Source organism: Teleopsis dalmanni, chromosome 1, assembly GCF_002237135.1.
Source record: "Teleopsis dalmanni isolate 2A chromosome 1, ASM223713v2, whole genome shotgun sequence".
Lineage (NCBI taxonomy): Eukaryota > Metazoa > Arthropoda > Insecta > Diptera > Diopsidae > Teleopsis > Teleopsis dalmanni.
The window spans coordinates 205,857,618-205,876,517 of NC_051846.1; the positions used below are offsets into that span (position 1 = coordinate 205,857,618).

General features: G+C 31.5%; 2 protein-coding genes across 2 annotated transcripts in view; one reads left to right on the forward strand and one right to left on the reverse strand.

Annotated features, from left to right (window-relative positions):
* The window catches only part of LOC119671504 (mucin-5AC-like), a 531,335-nt gene that overhangs the window by 142,427 nt on the left and 370,008 nt on the right, over nt 1-18,900 (forward strand). The gene's annotated exons all lie outside the window — the stretch shown is intronic.
* Nucleotides 1,609-18,136, reverse strand: LOC119671505 (adenylate cyclase type 9). Its single transcript, XM_038082175.1, has 5 exons — nt 18,010-18,136; nt 13,231-13,508; nt 5,239-6,375; nt 5,080-5,180; nt 1,609-5,015 (listed from the first exon to the last, which is right to left on the reverse strand). Exons 2-5 carry the CDS (start codon nt 13,473-13,475, stop codon nt 1,927-1,929), a joined length of 4,572 nt encoding a protein of 1,523 aa, XP_037938103.1. The 5' UTR covers nt 13,476-13,508; nt 18,010-18,136; the 3' UTR covers nt 1,609-1,926.

Here is an 18,900-nt window from a genome sequence, read left to right on the forward strand (position 1 = left end):
CAAAGAAAACTAAAATTCATGAGTGTCAGTAATGTATATAACTTGGTTCTAGAAAAGATTGAGTGTACTTTTTGGGGTTACTTGTTTTTTCAAATGACCAAAAGACATTGAAATTCCCCTACAAGTTACAATAAACGTTAAAATAGTGGAGCAGAGTCCAACCCACACTGACTTGCTCTTCAAATCAGCATACCATGGAAAAGGAGAAAGGATAAACGGGAATGCTCTTCTAGCCAGCATACCATAGAAAAGGTTAGGAAGAGTGAAAGGGAATAAGGTATAGCTAGAGAAAGGATAAATGGGAATATTAATATATATTGCGATTTAGTAGAAGTATTCCGATTTCCAGGCTGGGTTACAAAAACTATAATAATAAAAACAATATGTATGTTCCTTCAGCTATTTCGTGATTGTTGCTTCAGATGCTTTGATTTCTTTTTATGTTTAAATTAACATTATGTCCATGTACTCTAAGAAAATATTGAAATTATATATTAAAAATTTCTAACAACTTTCTAAACTAAAGAAAATATCATTTTATTATTACTATTGTTATAAAAGTTCAAAGCATATATGATAATGGATGGGATATAAATCGGATAAAAGTTTCTCTCTTGCTCCACCATCTCAAGTAAACCATTTGCTTTCCATACCATTGTAGAGTTTATTTTTATTGCCAATTATTAGAACATAGCCTCTTCAATTTTGTATTTTAATTAATCAATATATTTCATAATAAGTATTGGGAGCATAAAGGGAATTGAAATCATAAAAAATACAAATAATGTATAGGGCATTTGAGCTATTTGCGGGAAATAAACTTATCTAGTAATTCCATTTATTAATACCAGTTTTCACATTAGTGAGATTCAAGCATTATGGCAAATAATTTATTTGTTTTAAAAAACATACTTTAAAAAAAAAAATAGAAACTCTACAACTCTACTTAAAATTAGTAGAATAGAACAAAACTAAATAAACTTAATTAAATCAAATAAGTAAGTACTCTCTGTTACAGTTAATTCAGCGAAATATTTCCTACATAAATATTATTAATATAATATTTTTTGGTGCACATAGTAAATAAAAAAGAAATATTTTAATATTATTAAGTTTAATTAATTTAATAATAAACATATCGTTGCGTTTCGTATAAAAATTCAAATAAATTTAGAAGTAAATAATTATATATTAACTTAAAACGAAAGAAGATATGTACATATTTACAAAAGAAATATTTTATACAAGATTTGAAAATTCTCTTAAAATTTTTACTTTTTTAAATTAAAACTTAATTATGAAAAAAAAAAATTTTTGTAATATATTGTTTATTTCCTTGAAATATAATTCCTTGCATTATTAGTCGTTTCACTTTAAGTATAGTGACTTCAAATTTAAGACACAATAATATGATAACATTTTAATTTAAAATAAAATTATAGCAAACAGATCGACTTATAATAATATGCATTGTAAGTGTAATGTTACATTATATATAATATAATGAATATGTTGATGTATATCAAAAATGCTTTGTAATGTGAATGTCAAATTTTTTCGAAATTAATTTTATAATTAATCACATTTACTTATGTAAAAAAATCCTAAACAAATTGTTCCAAATATACTATAGAATAAATAATAATAACTGCATAAGTTACTTCTAGATCAGCTGTAACCAAACACTGCTCAAAAGAGACGTTTACTATAATAATCTAAACAGATAGAAGTTGTGTATTTCGTCTATTAAATTTGGTTTCTTCTATTATTCTTTAGAGACCTGCTAAGATCTTTCAAATTCATAATTTTTGCATAAATTATTTAATAACTAATGCTTCAAAGGATGAGCTAATCATATGAAATCATCTTTGCCTCAGTCAGCAATAGGACTCAAATTATTTAATCAAATAAGTCATTTGTACTAATTTAGCTGCCCTTCTCATTTACTTGACCATTGGCCATTTGAGCGGTTGGTGTTAATGGTGTTGTTGGTTTACTTTGGTTTATGCTATTCTCTGTATTTTGTGCCATATATTCTTCATCGCCTACCAAATCAGGTTTTCGTTGCGTGAACAAAAACACTTCCATATTGTCTTTACCCTTAACGTAAATACTGCCTCGGGGTTCAAATTCGTATTTCGGTTCTAAATACTGTAAGCAATCTTTTCCAACTTGTATACGATTTGGTACACCCGTTGAATCCATTCGTGAAGCCACATTCACTGCATCACCCCATATGTCGTAGTGCAATTTACTTGTGCCTATCACACCAGCTGTTAAATCGCCAACATTCATGCCGATTCGCAAAATTAAATTAAATTCCAGCAGATCTTTATTGAACGCATCCACAACACCCTGCATACCAATTGCAAACTCCATCATCGCATGTAAGTGTTCATTGCCATCGCCTCGATTAGAAGGATCTAATCCACTTGCAGCCATGAAAGTTGAACCGATTGTCTTAATCTTCTCCACACAACGAAATTCTGGTCGGGAGAGCAGTTCATCAAAATCACCAATTAGTTCGTTCAGCACACGTAGGAACTCTTTACCGCCTAAATAGCTTTCATCGTACATTTCATTGAAGTTGACTATAGAAGCAAATATAATGCCCACATTATGATGATTCTCTGAGTATTTGGCTGTATTCTTTAAGTGCTCCGCCACATGCTTTGGTATAATATTATGCAGCAGTAAATCGGCTTGGTTTTTCATATTCTGTACGCGCACCTTATCCTGATTAGCCACTGCATTGCCATAGAAAGTCAGACGGTAACCGATTTCAAACTCCCGATTCAAGATCCAAACAAGCACGAGTATAAGTAGTAAGTCCAGATAAATTTCAACGTGATAATCCTGAAACCATTTAACTTCCTCTTTCATATTCCTGTCAACGCCATGCATTGCGAACGATATCATATGTGTTATATTCACGTTTTCATTATGATGCGTATCTATGCGGTTAGAATAGACTGTCAATTGTGAGACTGCAATTCCCACAAAACTCATTGCTGCCAGAAGTGCTAATATGTTGCGCATCCAACAGTTTAGTTGTGTGAAGTTGCAGAAGTGAACAATGCAGACAAAGATTAAGAAACCATAATGATATTCGAAGGCTTCCAATTGATTGAGATCCAATAGTAAGAAATTGGCGATGATTAGCATAACTGGCATGGCCATCAACACTGCCAAACATATATGCCAGGGGTACCAGCTTGAAATGGCTTCGAATATTCGATCTGTGCACGTCTCTGAGTTGGCCACTTTAGTGCGACTTTGGCCGCCGCCATGTCGGCGACACATCTGCCGAGTAAACAGAAAGAGCGCAAAAATTTGTATAGCTGTGAAAACTGTGAACAACGAGACCCATAAACGAAAACTGGGCGTAACTGTGTTGGGTGTTAGCATGAAAAGCGAGACGGAAATGCAGAGGTAAACAACAATACCTACGAATATATCAATGTAAGTGTTGTAACGCGGTGTAGCTAATGTAGGTGGTCCCTCTGTTTCATTCTCGCTACCAAATCGGTGTGCTTTAGAACGGAAGTCATCTTCCATTTGCTTGGATCTAAAATACAAACTAAAGCGTTTAAGCGGTGGATTGACTAAGTAACTGTGCTGAGATTTTGCATTGTCTCGCACACAGCGTATGAGCTGCAAATCTGATTGTTTGCGCAGCTGTTGAAGACAAGCTGCTAAAGGATCTGCTACTTGCGGGGTAGGTTGTGGTATCGGTGGGAGTGGCACATGTGGCAAGTTTGTATCTCCAATATTTGAAATACTTGAGGTGGAGCTAGTAAAATAACCTGAAACACGATGTTGACTAATGGCGGACTGGTTGAGTGCATAGATTTGTTGTTGTATAGATGAACGACGTGAGTTGCTTTTGATACCGGAATCTTTTCGGGATGTGGCTGAGGGACATATGCTCAAACCATCCGGCCAAATACTTGAATTGCGGGAGTGTGTTGGTAGATTTGCTGTAATATTATTTGCTGCAATAAGAGGCTGCATTGTGGTGCCATCTGTACGACCAGTCGCTAAAGTTGAAGCTCGTGGACGTGGTATAGGTGAGGATTCTGAGTTACCACTGCGGCCACATTGAGAGCGGTAACTACCAGAGCGTCCAAATGGTGAAATATCACTGCGGGATTGACTTATGTATGAACGAACATCTATGATGTCGTCAAACATGGAGTATTGACCAGGTGAGCAACAACTACCATCAGGTGATTTGGCTAAATTAGGAGAAATTGTACAGGAGTTTAAGCTGGGTTTTTGTGGTATGTCAAGCATATGTCCAACTCCTGATTTTGTGGTTTCAATTACGACTGGTAATTGCTGGTATCCGTTTTGTTCAATAAATGCAACAGTCTCTTCGGTCTTAATCACTGGCTTTCCATGTATTAAGTTAATATTTCCATCTGTATTCGTAGACTTTTCAGCTGATTTGGCAATATCTTCGATTTTCTTAAGAAAACGCGGTACTTTCCATACCTTTAACTTAATCTTCGGACGTGGTTCTTCTTCTGCGGATCGAGCCTTATTCGTTGAATTGTTTGTACGGCAGCAGCCGTCTACTACAAAGTCTTGTTCTTCTGAGTCTAAGCTGCCAGGTAAGCTTTTGGTTGTAATTATGATCTTTGGCCTTTCGCGCACGACAATCACAGATGGTATTTCTGTGATTGCCGTATGATCTGTAACACCACGTTCCAGATCGCGTTCACGGCTGTGTGATTTTCTGCGCATTTTCATGCTTAATGAAGTCAGTCTTGGACGTAAGGAAAGTACTGGCGAAGGATTAAGTGACGATGAGTGTTGTCCTACTGGGGAAGCTGGAGGAACATTGGGATGTATTACAGAAATATTTGTGGCACTTTGAGAAAGTGATGTTAGTTGACCAGGTACTTCAGGTAACATAAGATGACTACCATCTCCTGCGCGTATGCTGGGACTTAAGCTGTTTTGTCTTGACACATCTTTTCGACGACCAACTACAAAATAAGTACGATGACCTAAATAGGTTTAAATTTGTTATATTAGTAAATACATAAATAAATATTAGAGATATGCTATTACCGAAAACTTCTTCACCTTCCTCGAGATAGTACGCTTCCCCTAAAAAGTTTGATGTCTCTTCCGATATATGTACTTGTTCTGGTTTCCCAGTTGATTCCATTCTAAAATCAAACAATATTATGAATAATTATTGAAATTCTGCTTATTTTTTATACTAACTTATTAGCTAATGAAACATCATTGCTCCAGACATCAAATTTTACTCTTCTCGTACCTACAATTCCACAAAGAACAGTGCCAGTATGCACACCTACGCGCATTTTGACACCCTCATGCCGTTGCGCATCGAAACATCGCATAGCGTCTATCATGCCCAAGCCCATTTCTACACAGCAAATGGCATGATCAGGCCTTGGCTCTGGACAACCAGAAACACAATAGTAACAATCACCCAAAGTTGATATTTTTTCACAGCCGTTGAAAGTACAAAGATCATCAAATCTCTCGAAGAGATCATTAAGTATTTCCACTAATTGTTCGGCTGTTTTGGTTGAGGACATGCGAGTAAAGCCCACAATATCAGCAAAGAGTATGCTCACATTATCCATGCTGTGCATGTGAAATGGACGAAATAGCGATTTGACATCATTAGAGGGACGAGGTCGCATATAATGTGATTCCGGTTTCATGGCACCATCAGCTGAATCTCTATTACCTTCATGTAACAGCATATCGGCTACTTTCGGTGGCATAACTGAGTGTATCATTTTCTCTTTTAATTGCTTTTCCATTTCTAGCTGTCGACGTACCAATAAATTCTGACCAATTTTCATGAAAGTGCCACGCATACGTACAATATTCATAATCATAACATGCAGACCTACTAAATGTACGCTTATATGGAGCAGTATACGGAGTGTAAGTATTTTGTAGCAAAACTCCGATGTGTTTCCATGCAATGCGGTGCTGCCTACCAAAATAGCAGCTGACTCGAATAACACTGAATATGTTATAGCTATGAGTGAACACAGCCATAAACGCATTGGAAGTGCCGTGTAAATGAGTAAAAGTATTTCAAGACAAATAGCAAAGTGTCCCAATGGGCTAAATGCGCGTCCTGTATAGGTCAGAAACACTAGAGAAGCGGCACATAACACGAAAGCTGTTACTGCCGACGTTACTATGCGATATGAGCGATAAATATTCCATTGCGTAAAGCACAGTGCCATAATTGATATGAGTGCTAACATGGAAAAAGAACTGGAAATCGGACGCCAATACTCTTCTGAGCCGCCTTCGATCAGAAAGTAAAGGAACCAAGCGCAGGAACAAAGCAATATGTAGTAAAGTGAGAACCTATGAAGTGAAAATATTCAAAAATTAGTTTTGGTGAATATTGAAATTTTGTAGATATTATATATCTATATATAGATATAAGATATTATATATATTGATTGTATGCAGATAAAAAAATGTAAATATTAATACTTTGAAATTACGAAGATATTTTAGAGACTAGTATTTGTGCTATGATAATTTATGTATTATAATTGGCTAATAAAATATATTAATTAGAAAGTTTCGAATAGTAATGAAGAAGCAACAACAATAATTTTATATACGGACTATGAACTAATTAAATAAGAATTCGAATATTTTCTAATATCACTGATGTTGAGTACTTGGCAATACTCGAAACAGCATTGTATGGTCAGCCAAATTTCAATACAGTAATCAAATTTTTGTTGTTGCCTCTTCATTACTGTTCGAACCCTTCTAGTGTCTTTTTGTGATAAGACACGTCACATTCGACAAAAAAAAATTAACAAAATATATTATTTTTTAATTTTTTTATAACTAATACTTTTTCTGTTAAGTTGAGTTGGTTTTATGAAAAATTAAAATAATTTAAATTTGCAGCCACTTTTTTATGAACTGCTTTTTGCTTGTAATATAAGGATTTATTGAAATATGTATAAATTAGCATATTCAAGCACTTTGTGAGTCCAGAGTAAAACAGATATAATACTAATTTTAATGACATTTTTATCTCTGCTCACACCCACGACTTTTGCCATGTAGGAAAAATGTTCAGGTATTTAAAAACGAATTATTTCCAAACAATTTCCTGCGAATGCTCTTTAACGTAAAATATTTGTGGTCATTACGGAGTCATCGCTGTCGTCACCGGGCTTTAAAAGGTTGAAAAAGTTGAAGATTTTCCGTGGTACGGTCTTTGACTAATTGTTTGTGTTAATTGTTGCGGTATACTCCAAAGTGAATTGAGTGGGTGGTTCTGATACTCTTAAGCCAAATGAACGTGTGTGGTGGTATTATGAGTGGAACCATGTCGGCTTCAATGGAAATTGCATGACACGTAATTAAAAAATAATTTATGTTGGAAATACATGAAATGGAATGTGAGTTTTAGGGATACGGAAATAATAAAGCAGAGTTTTAGGTTATTTGATGTTGTGGATTTTAATCTGAAGTAGTAAAAACCAATTTCGTTTTAATATCCATGAGTACACATAAACATTTTAAATAAAATTTAAACGAAGGAAATTTAAAATTAGTATAAATTAGTACTCGTATATAATTTTCCATAAATGAAATATTTTCATTTCTTTAATATATTTATGGAATTAAGAGAAAAGTTTATTTATTAGAATTTATTGTCTAATTGTGATATTGCTGGAGAATAGAATAGAAAACAATGGAATTTGGGTTCTTGTTGGAACAGAACAGATCCATATTGAAAGATTTTTTGTACTGCAATGGTTAATAGCTGAACAAAAAGCAATTAAAATGAAGGCTAGAATGTGTGTATTTTGTAGAGAAGTTCCTAATTATATATAGATGCGTATGAGATCTGTCGATGAATCATCTTTGTACTAGAAGAGATAGAAAATCACAAAAACGATGTTCATAATTTGATCACCTTCCTAGTTGTAGCAATGCTTCTTTAGTTTGAAGCAATAACGTCAGCGTAGAGATTCACTGAAGAATTACTCTTGCTAACAGATGCTATTTTAAGCTAAGTAGGCAATTGAGAAATAAAGCTTTCTCTAGACAAGCAAAAATCACGCCCTACATCTTGTTATAACTGTGCTGCTGTATGGTGCAGAAGCTTGGAGAATTACCAACAGTGATGAGAAGGCATTAGGAGCATTTGAAAGAAAAATTCTTCGGAAGATCTATGGTCTCTTACGCGTTGTCCACGTATATCGAATTAGATGAAACGATTGGCTATATAAGCTATAGTATATCATGACATTACATAGTTAAGTGCATGACAATTCTTGAAAAGTGTTCCATTCGGTATCCATCTGGCTGGTGGAAGACACAGTAGAGGAACTTCGCATATTCGGTAGAAGACTGGCGACTACTGGGTACTGTCAACGACAAATCACGGCTATAATGACCAACGATGTAAGTTAGTTTCCAGCAATACTGTAAGACACGTAAGGGAAAAAATCGATGAGCAACGAAGTGAACATTTAAGATTTAAATGAATTCAACTATCACAAATATAGCCAGTGGCATAACAAAGCAGCAAAATAAATTATTTATAATTGATTAAGAAAAGAAAAAAGGGAAAGGCAGCTAGCAAGTCTGCTATGATCTGCGTGAAACTCGCGGAAGGTCATCAAATATTCCTCACGATAAGTATAGTTTATATAGCATATTACACTATTAATATGTTTTTTTCACTAAATTTTTTTCTTAAAAAATTAATAGTACGCCGAGTACCAATTGTGGTTACGGCGCCTCAGAATATGATACATTCAAACTGAAAAATCAAGGCAATATATTATATATTACAAACGTGATTTAAATGTACAACATTTAAATATTTGGAAGAACTTGTAGTATATGTATCTATAAAATATTTTTATTGCCATAACAATTAAATCATAAGTTTATTGAATGTTTTTATATCAAAAGATCTGATCCAAAAGCTTATAAAAATGTTCCCCGCAAAATAAAGCTTATGTACTCTATATTAATTTTATTAAATAACAACTACATAAATTTCGATATGTTTATTGTTCCAGACAACAAAAAAGAAAAAACAATATTCCGAGTGATTAAATTATAAATAAAAATAATCAAAATAAAGAATTTAAACACATACATACTATAATTATAAACAGTGCATACTTTTTTATTTGCGTTACTCATACGGCATGAAGTTTCGAACAATAGTGAGTTACAACAACAAAAATTATTTTTAAATTATTTTAACTAATTGAATTTTTGGCTGATTTTTGGTTTCGAGCTGTATGGCCCATCATCAATGGTCTTGTACTTTATAATTTTTGTATTTTATGATTCGCAAATAATTTTTTTTTTTGAGACTGCAAGTACAAGGAATCGAACTCGTGCCCTGTCCAAATTCGAAGCTTAGAGTCAGAGTCAGAATTATTTCCAAGACCACTGATGATGGGTATTTGGCAATGCTCGAAACAGCTGTACGGTCAGTCAAAAATTCAATTATTGAAAATAATCCAAAAATAATTTTTGTTCTTGTAGCTCATTACTGTTCGAAACTTCTCTATCAAATATCACAGTTTCTGTTGAAGTAAAAATAGTCACTTCTGTCATATTAACGTTAAAATCAAATTTAATTTTATTTAATATTTGTAAATTGTGTTTATTCATATATAAAATTTCTAAATAGAGCACCTTCTTCAGTTGCTTTATTTTATTAAGTATATTGTATATTTTTATTATTTTTAAATAAACTTACATAACCTTCTGATATTTATTTTCCTTTCATATCCTATTAAAATTCAAACAAAAGGCATATAATACTCTCAAATGCTACAAAACTGACGACTCATTTGTGTACTCAGGTGTCGTGTCATTTGCAATATTATATACTAAAACACATATTTTTTATTTTGTATTTATTTTATTACGTTGTACAAACATATCCAGGTAGTCCTCTACAAAGGACTACATAATGTCGTACATAAAAATTTATTTGTCTTTTGCGAAAATAAACTCGTTAACACAACCAAATTTACTTTAAATATGCGCAGTCATTTTGTCGCAATTTTTTTTTTTTTTTAAAGGATATTGCGTTGGTACGCATAATTTAAAAAGCTCCAACCAAAATATGTAAACGTAAATATTATTGAATATCCTTAGTACAAGGCGCCCTTTGAGAGACGAATCAAAATTATAAAAGTAATAGCTCTTTTTCTTGTCATATAATAATTGTTGGTAATTCATAATTTTTATTCTTTACGATAATTGCAGTTTTTCATTTTGGTGCCAATAGTTCAAATATACTTGGTTCTACAACTTAAATAATAAGTAATAAAATTTTATATAATTTTTGTTTGGTTCTACTATACAATTGCACATTGCGACAGCCAAATAGTGAGTGGATCCATACTGCCTTAGCAGTCAGGTCAAGGGCTTTATGGCCAATCAATTCAATCAATCCAATCAATAGATAAACAGTAGCAAATCAGAGACATACTTAAGGGTCCGTGACTTAAAGTGACTCTTTTAATTTTTTAATCTTATCTTACTATAGTCTCTAATTGACACCAGATATTACAATAGAGACTTTGCAATAAAGGATGTTACTCTCAGCAGTAAGATACCATAAGCAGCAACTTTTGCTTTTCAGCACGTTTTCTAATAGAGTGCAATAAAGGGACTTAGACGTGCCATAAGCAGCAACTATTGCTTTCCATCAAGCTTTTTAATGCAGTTCAATTAAAAGGCGTAACCTTAGTACAGCCATACCATAACCATTACCTTCTGCTTAGCAAATGCAGACCCTCTAGAGGTAAATAGCTTTTTATTCTCTTAATTTTTTAATATTATCTTACTATAGTCTCTAATAGACATCAGATATTACAATAGACTTTACAATAAAGGGTGTTACTCTCAGCAGTGAGATGCTATAAACAGAACCACATAATAATACATATAGAATACATATAGCATAGACGTGCCATAAGCAGCAACTATCGCTTTCCATCAAGCTTTTTAATGTCAATTAAAGATCAATTAAAAGGCGTAGCCTTAGTACAGCTATACCATAAACATAATCTTCTGGTTGGCAAATGCAAAACCTCTAGAGGTAAATAGTTAGTTAAGTTGGAAAGTGGTTGCCAGACATCACGCAATGACCTGATGAGTCCGTAGAGATACAAGATTTGAGTTAAAGGTAATTTTCTTATTTAAGATATGTATATCATCAGGTTTTTATACAAGATACTTTAGTCTAATATCACGAACAAAGTTTAACACCTTAAAAATGATACCTCTAAACAAATTTTTTTCTTATTGTATCTTCTTATATTATCTGTCTTCACAGGGCACTGGACCATAGGACCATGCATGAAATTTAAGATTGATAAGGCTAAGATCCATAATTTTTAGGAATTTTTTTTGTAAACTAGTTGTAAACTTCTACTAGTGGACTATGGAATACAATCCAAGAACTTATTTTGGGTCCATTTTTATATCTCAGTAAGTAATGCAAATGCAACTCGTCTCTCACATTTGTGGTAGTTTGTTAGGAAAAATTCTTTATATTTACTTTTATATATTTATCTCTTAGAAAAATTGAATAAGAAATAATGATTTCTAGTCACATCATCTGTTAAAATGATAGATACTTCTTTATTATTTAATTTGAATTAATTTTAATTTTAAAAATGTCCGACAGACGACTATCAAGTCAGTGTCGTATTCTTTATTTTTCAATATAATTTTAAGTAACTCTAACCAATATTTTTAGATTTAAGGCATAATACTTACTCATGTTAAAATTTTGAAATTCAATAATAAAGAAATAATAGATACTTCTATCTATTACTTAGATACTTCTATCTATCTGTCTATCTATTTATCTATCATCTGTTAAAATGTTTGGAATTCACTTATAGAAACAATTATAATTTTATTTATCTATCTATTTATCTATCATGTGTTAATATGTACAGAATTCACTTATTGAAACAATTATAATTTTATCTATCTATCTATCTATTTATCTATCTTGTGTTGAAATGTACAGAATTCACTTATAGAAACAGTTATAATTTTATCTATTTATCTATCATCTGTTATAATGTATAGAATTCACGGAAAGAAAATCGAAATATTACAATAGTTTTCGATTATTTAAATCGCTCAAGGACACTTACATAAATTGGTTTAATGATTAAAGCTGTGAACATTTCGAAGGATATTTGTACTGTAAGCAAAATTGCTTAATTTTAGTTGCATGTCAAAGCCTAATATAACTTAAACCAACATGTCTCCAGCTAAACAACTATCACAAATAATACATTTTATTATGCAGTAAAATATTTAGCAAGGACTTCGGGCACATAAAAATGCCGCTAAGAAATTACACGCAAAGCTTCTGTACATGACATACAATGGAAGGAATTTTTTCTACATTAGTTCTACTAGTAGAACTGTTAGTAGAATTCCTCAATAGGCAGTTGGAAATGTACATAGAAGCAATGCACGCATCCTTTTTTATATGCAAGAATTTTATGCAATTTTTGATGATAAAATGTGAGGCATATAATTATATTATTTTCTAACAAAACTATCCGTAAAATATTAGAAGAAGAAGTATATACCAAAATACTTTTTCCATTTAAATTCGCTCACTGTACGTAACTCGGTAACAAGTTTTCACTAACCAAAGCCATTTGATTAGGAAACCGAACCGAACCGGGTTACCCGGAAAAGTTATGTTTTTCATTATGTGATTATGTGTGCATGGGCATGTTAAAGACATTAACAGTAATTTATGTTAATGTGAGCATAATTCCTGGAGAAGTTATGCTTTAATGTCAGTGCGTATAGGAGCATGCTGCGCACAAATTAATACTAATTTTATTATTTACGTGTAATTTTTACTAATTGAGTTTGTCGTTTGGCAAAGTATACTAAGCCTAAGCCCCTTAATAATAAGCGAAATTTTCATAATACATAACTAAATAGAGAATTATCTGATTAAACATTAACCTTGCACTTTGGCTTTTAATTGTTTTGCACCTGAACAAAATTGCTTGGTTTTTGACAATGCTTGCTGAAATCACTCATACGCACGGGTGCACCAGAGCGTGCACAAAGAGTAATTTAAGTTATGCATGGTTTTATGTAAATTCAATTTAGTTAAGTATTTCGGTAAATGTTTTTATTTGATTTTCATGGAATTACCTATATCTCATGCGCACATGTGGAAACACATTTGTCTGAAATTGTTCCTCCAGCACTGCCGAATCAAATTTTGGATCCAACCACGATTTTGATGCACGTTCAAATGCCACTGGTAACATGACGCTGCAACAGGAATGTCTACGGCCCGTTTGACTTAGGTAGGTTTGTATGTGTGGTGCCAAAGCAATTTGTATATCGTCTGTGGAATTGGAACGACTGTCGTTGACTAGAACTCCCGGTGGCATAGCGGTGAAATTCACCGATTGACGACGCGACTGCTAAAGAAAACATAAGAAGAAAATAATGAAATGTAAGATGATATTCAAAAGGATGTAATAAAATAAAAAATTTATAATTTTAACAAATAAATTTAATATATAACCAATATTTAGTGCATTTTCTGAATTTTATAATAAATTTAAAGAATATAATATTTAGTTTTCTTTTGCATTTGTGTTGATAATATGCAGCAGAACCGCACTGACCAAGTTTTTCAGCAAAATTTCTTAAATTAAATTTTTTCCATGCAACTTAGAACTGCGTTGAACAATACTAAGTAAGTATTAACACAATCCTTTCCTCTTTCACTCTTCTTACACTCTTCTCCCCATTACGCATATTTGACTCGTGTATGAACACTTCCATGCGAATAGATTTTAATGTTTTCAGAGCTCTTGAGGGTTACCATTTCGAGTTTGAACTTTTCATTATTTTGGTTGGCTGTATGTTCTTGTAAGGGCACTTCGGTCTTTAGTCTTGATGTTGTGTTTCGTTCTGACTTCCTGTGCTGACACTTTAAAGTTCAACAGCTGGGAAAGTGTGAAATGTGTATGTGGATTACTGTAATTAAGTTCAGAATGGTAGATATTTTCCACAAATATTGCAGTTTTCATTTAATTGACTACTTTTGTGCGCTTTAGTTGACAATTTAACTTTTGAAATGAGTTTATATTTTGGGTTTGCTGTTATGCAATTCGAAAAGTTTGTTTTTGAATTTTGGTTAAGCAGATTTTATGTCACATGCGCATATTAGAAGCTCTGACTTTTGCACTGAACTTCAGTTTTTAATTGGAAGTTTTCACAATATTCAAATATAGGATAATTGCGGTTAGAATTGGTTTATTCTAGCTTTTGTACGTGAAGTTAGATGAAACCTCACTCTAAAGAAAAAAGAAAATGTGTATTTTAGAAAATTAAAATCTAGTTGATGACTTCTGTGACGGTTGTTAAATTTCATATTTCGAATACGATGCATAAGTGTTTATATTTACATATAAAAAATTATTACTAATTTTACTGAAAGCAGAGCATTTTTAATGCACTAATTATTATTAAGAAAAAGTACAAAAAACATGAAAAAAAAACAATAAATTAATAAACTCATCTAGAAAGAGCTCTTAACACTTCCTTAACTTTTTTTCGGTACTTAAATACGTTTGAGGCATAAAAACAATATTTTTAAACCTACTTAGTAATAATGGATATATTTGAATGTGTTGATTTAAGAAATCTTTTTATAATAATATACTCAAAAAAAAGGATGTGTACCACATAATCTTTGCTAAGACGTTAGATAAGATTATTATTAACCATAAGGTTATTAGGTTAAAACAGATAAACGACAAGAAAGAGTAGCAGCGCTCAGCCTTTTAATACGGGACATTTTTTCTGATTCCTTCCTTCGATTCGTAGCATCAAAAAACTTCGTAGTATATTAAGATCTTTGGAATATATTGCGCTATCTCTAGGGAAAGTCTTTTGTGCTAACTTGGATAGATGAAATCTGTTGAGCAACATAATAATAACTTTTGAATCAAAACTCCAGATCACATTCTGTTCCATGAAACCTGTATAAAGGTACGTACTGGATACGTACTGAATACTTTATAAAAGGAGTTGAGGCACTGTCTTTCAAAAGCCTGTCATCTGTTTTAAAAAAAAGCATTTTGTTGTGTTTTTAAATAAGTTGTTAAGATTTTTTTTTGACACCGGGCAATAACTTGACAGGCAATCAATACTTTGAAGTGTTGACGCAATCTTATAAGTCCCGTATCCCAATATCGTGTAGATAAATTTCGACTGAATGAATATAGATAAATCCCTTTTCCTCCCAAGCTAGCGATCTCTTTTGTTGCTAGTAATCATTTAATCAGCCAAGTGTTACTATACTCATACTAGCTAACTCAAATTACTAACTTATATTAGATTGGATAGGAAATATAGGATATTAGAAATATAGGAACATTATAATTTTAGAATATTAGTTCAGTATATTTTTCGTATTTATTGTGTTTTATAATTTTTTTCTTTGAGGAAATTTTCTTTTCATTTGTCACATTTTTCTTAATCTTTGATAAATTTACTTTTTATTACTTTTTTTTATTTTGCTTGTCATTCATTGAAATATATTTAATAATACAGTACAGTATAGTACAGTAGTTATTGTGCTATAACATTGCAATATGTGTTCAGTCGAAATGCAAAAAGCATGTTGGATTTGTTGATATTCAGTAAGTAATCGTATAAAAATTATCAGATACAGAATATCCTATTAAAATCCATAGTTTGACACAATAATTGGCAAACATTCTCGCAACCCTCAACTTTTACTTTTGATGTCAGTTTTGACTTCTTGCAACCTTGATTGACGCTACTTTGTTGCATATATTAACTGGGTCAATGTGGAATTGCTGCAATAAAGCAAATGTAAAAACACAACAACAAGAAAAACATAATAATAACCACAACAACAACTCCTAGCATTGTCAGCAGCAATGGCGTTATTTACCTTACCTATAACCGATGTGCAATATGTATGTTCAGTGCACCTTTTTACATTGCTTCTGTAAAGCTTTTGTGTGCATTGAACTCGAATTACATGAGTTCATACACTGCCGCCTCACCTCAACGCATGTGAAGCGATTTTACATTGTTGTGGTGAGTTTACCGTTGTAGCCATTGTTTTCTTGTTATTGTTGTTGTTGTTGTTGCTGCTGCTGCTACTGCATGTTTCACACAATTAACCACATTTGTGGCATCAATAACGGCAACAATTTACAAGTAAATGACAAAATAATGGTCGCATTCACAATCTAATAGTGTGAATTTATAAGTGTGCAAGCTATGGTAATATAATATTATTTTAATGGATATAAAAAGATAAAGTATGAGCAATGTGTGCTATAATTAAAGCCTTAAGAAGTGTTTACATTGAGAAGAACAGAATTAAATTCAAAGCAAAAACAAATAAGGTTTGAACAAGCGTGAGAATCGGTATGATTGCTTGTAGTTCTGTTAATTGAACAAGTTAACAGATATATTTCATAAGCTTAACAGACATATGTATATGTTAAGTATAATTAAAATAATGTTATACTTCAATTAACTAAATTCAATTAACAAATTTTTTAAATGCCTGGTGCACAAGTTGCCTTTTTCAAAAGACGAATATTGCCATAAAACTATTTTGCTTAGGTTAAACACTTTGAAAATTGTTTAAAAACTTAATTTAATCCGAAAAAGCGTTAAGCAATTAAGTAATTTTGTTAATTAATTATATTTCATTAGCCAAATAGTAACTTTATGTATGTATACCATATACGTTATAGCACTAAAGTGCAAAATCTTTTGTAATGCTGAAGTCTTTTATAGGTGCATAAAGCACTCAGCAAGTGTCATTTTCAGCTTCCCATGCAAATTTGTTGACTGCAAAAGCAAAAACTGTCTCTTGGCGTTGCCACTTTTGCACTTTACGCGGAAGTAATTTAAAACTCAGGCATCTTAGAAGAAAAGCATTAAACATGTTATTATTTCATAACACTGCGGATGTTGTTGTTTCGGTAATTTTCTTTTTGAGGTACTTTTTCAACCAATTTTAAATTATGCAAAAACTTAAAAGTTTTTTTCATTACGAAAACCAAAGAAAAACTCAGAGATTTAATTTTTATATACTACTTTAATATATAAATACTGTAATATTAAGAAGTTTTATTATAACTGAGATAGCATATGTATAAACTTATATCTTATATAGATCCAGAAAATAATTAATTAAATAATCTATTAAGAGTAGTATTTTCTTTTATTCACATTTTTTTGTGCAATAAGTTTTGAGTTGATTATCTCACTAACTTTATTTGTATATTTTTTTTTAAATATTTTTTGACTGTTTAACTTGAGTCATGATTTTGTAAGTTGAAAAAAAAATTTTTTTCTTATTATTTTTAATTGCTTATTGAATAATCGTGTAAATATCGCTGAACTCTCGCTGAACTGATAATTTAGTATGTTTTACAATTTATGACTTTACTAATTCAGTAGAAATTTACTTCAAGTTATAAATAAATATCATAAAAACCAGTATTAACACATTATTTCTATTGAAAGTTTTGCATTTAATCTATGAAAATAATCTTAAGTATTTAATTTACAGTTCATACCAATAAATTAACATTTGCACTTCAACATTTTCATTAGCGTTTCTGCTTAATAATGCAACTTTTCACGCCTCTGTGTAGTGACAATAAAAACAACATTAAACAGATGTTATTTGTTTACAACCCAATCGCACACACATTTATACAGTACTCACATATACTCAATACGTGATTAAACTGGCTCTGGCTCCAAACAAATCATATGCAATCACAATTAATAACATAACGATTACAATACAATAACAATAACGAGTACAACTACAATAACAAACTAAACTGTTTCAACTAGAATAGTGCTTTCAATTTTTTTTCCTTCTGTGGTGGAAATTGAAAGCTAACATACCAAATCAAAGCATTATACGAACGCAAAGCCATTTGCAGCATTTTTCAATTTTTCAATTTTTCGTTTTACGCGTACAATTTAAAGCAGAAGTAAACAATTTAGCAGAAGTAAAATTATTTAATTATTATTTTTAATTTATTTTTTTTATACGCTCTGAACTATTTTATTATTTATAAGCTTAAGCTTTTAGCTTTGTTTTAAGGTAGCGGAAATGTAATTTTAATTTTGCTTAAGAAATTAGTTTAATTGCAATGAAGATGCACGAAAATTGTAGCAAATTTTTATTAAAATTGACAAATAAACGTGAGCGAACGAGTTGAGCTGTTGAACTGATTTACATTTTAAATTTTTTCAAATTTTTGAAGACAAATGAGTAATTTCATTTTATTTGTCTTGCTTACTTTTTTTGTTATATATAATATTTATATTTACTTTACGCTTTGTTTTACTTTATGATATCAAATATTGGGCTAATTATTTTATTCAGCATAAAAAAGCAAAGAAAAAATTTTATTTCATGATAAGGAGATAACAAAACTTTAGAATAACAGAAAAACAACAACAACACAAAAACTGAAATTTTTACTCTCTTAAAAGTTTGCAAATTATAATCTTAACAAAAAGAAAAACGAGAAAATGAAAGAAAAAAAAGAAAATATAATGAGCAAGGGCCGAGTTGTTTAGGCGACTGTGTTGTTTTTGTTTTTTTCTGATATTTAATTGAAGTCAATAGCTTTTTTGAGTGGTGAATTCACTTCAGGCCACTTCAAATAAAGTGGGTGGGAAATATATGTAATTGTTGTTGTAGTTTTTTTTATATACTTTCTATAATCTGTTTATATTGTAATTTTGTTGTTGTTGTGACTAGTCTGTGGTATGCATTAGAGTTTG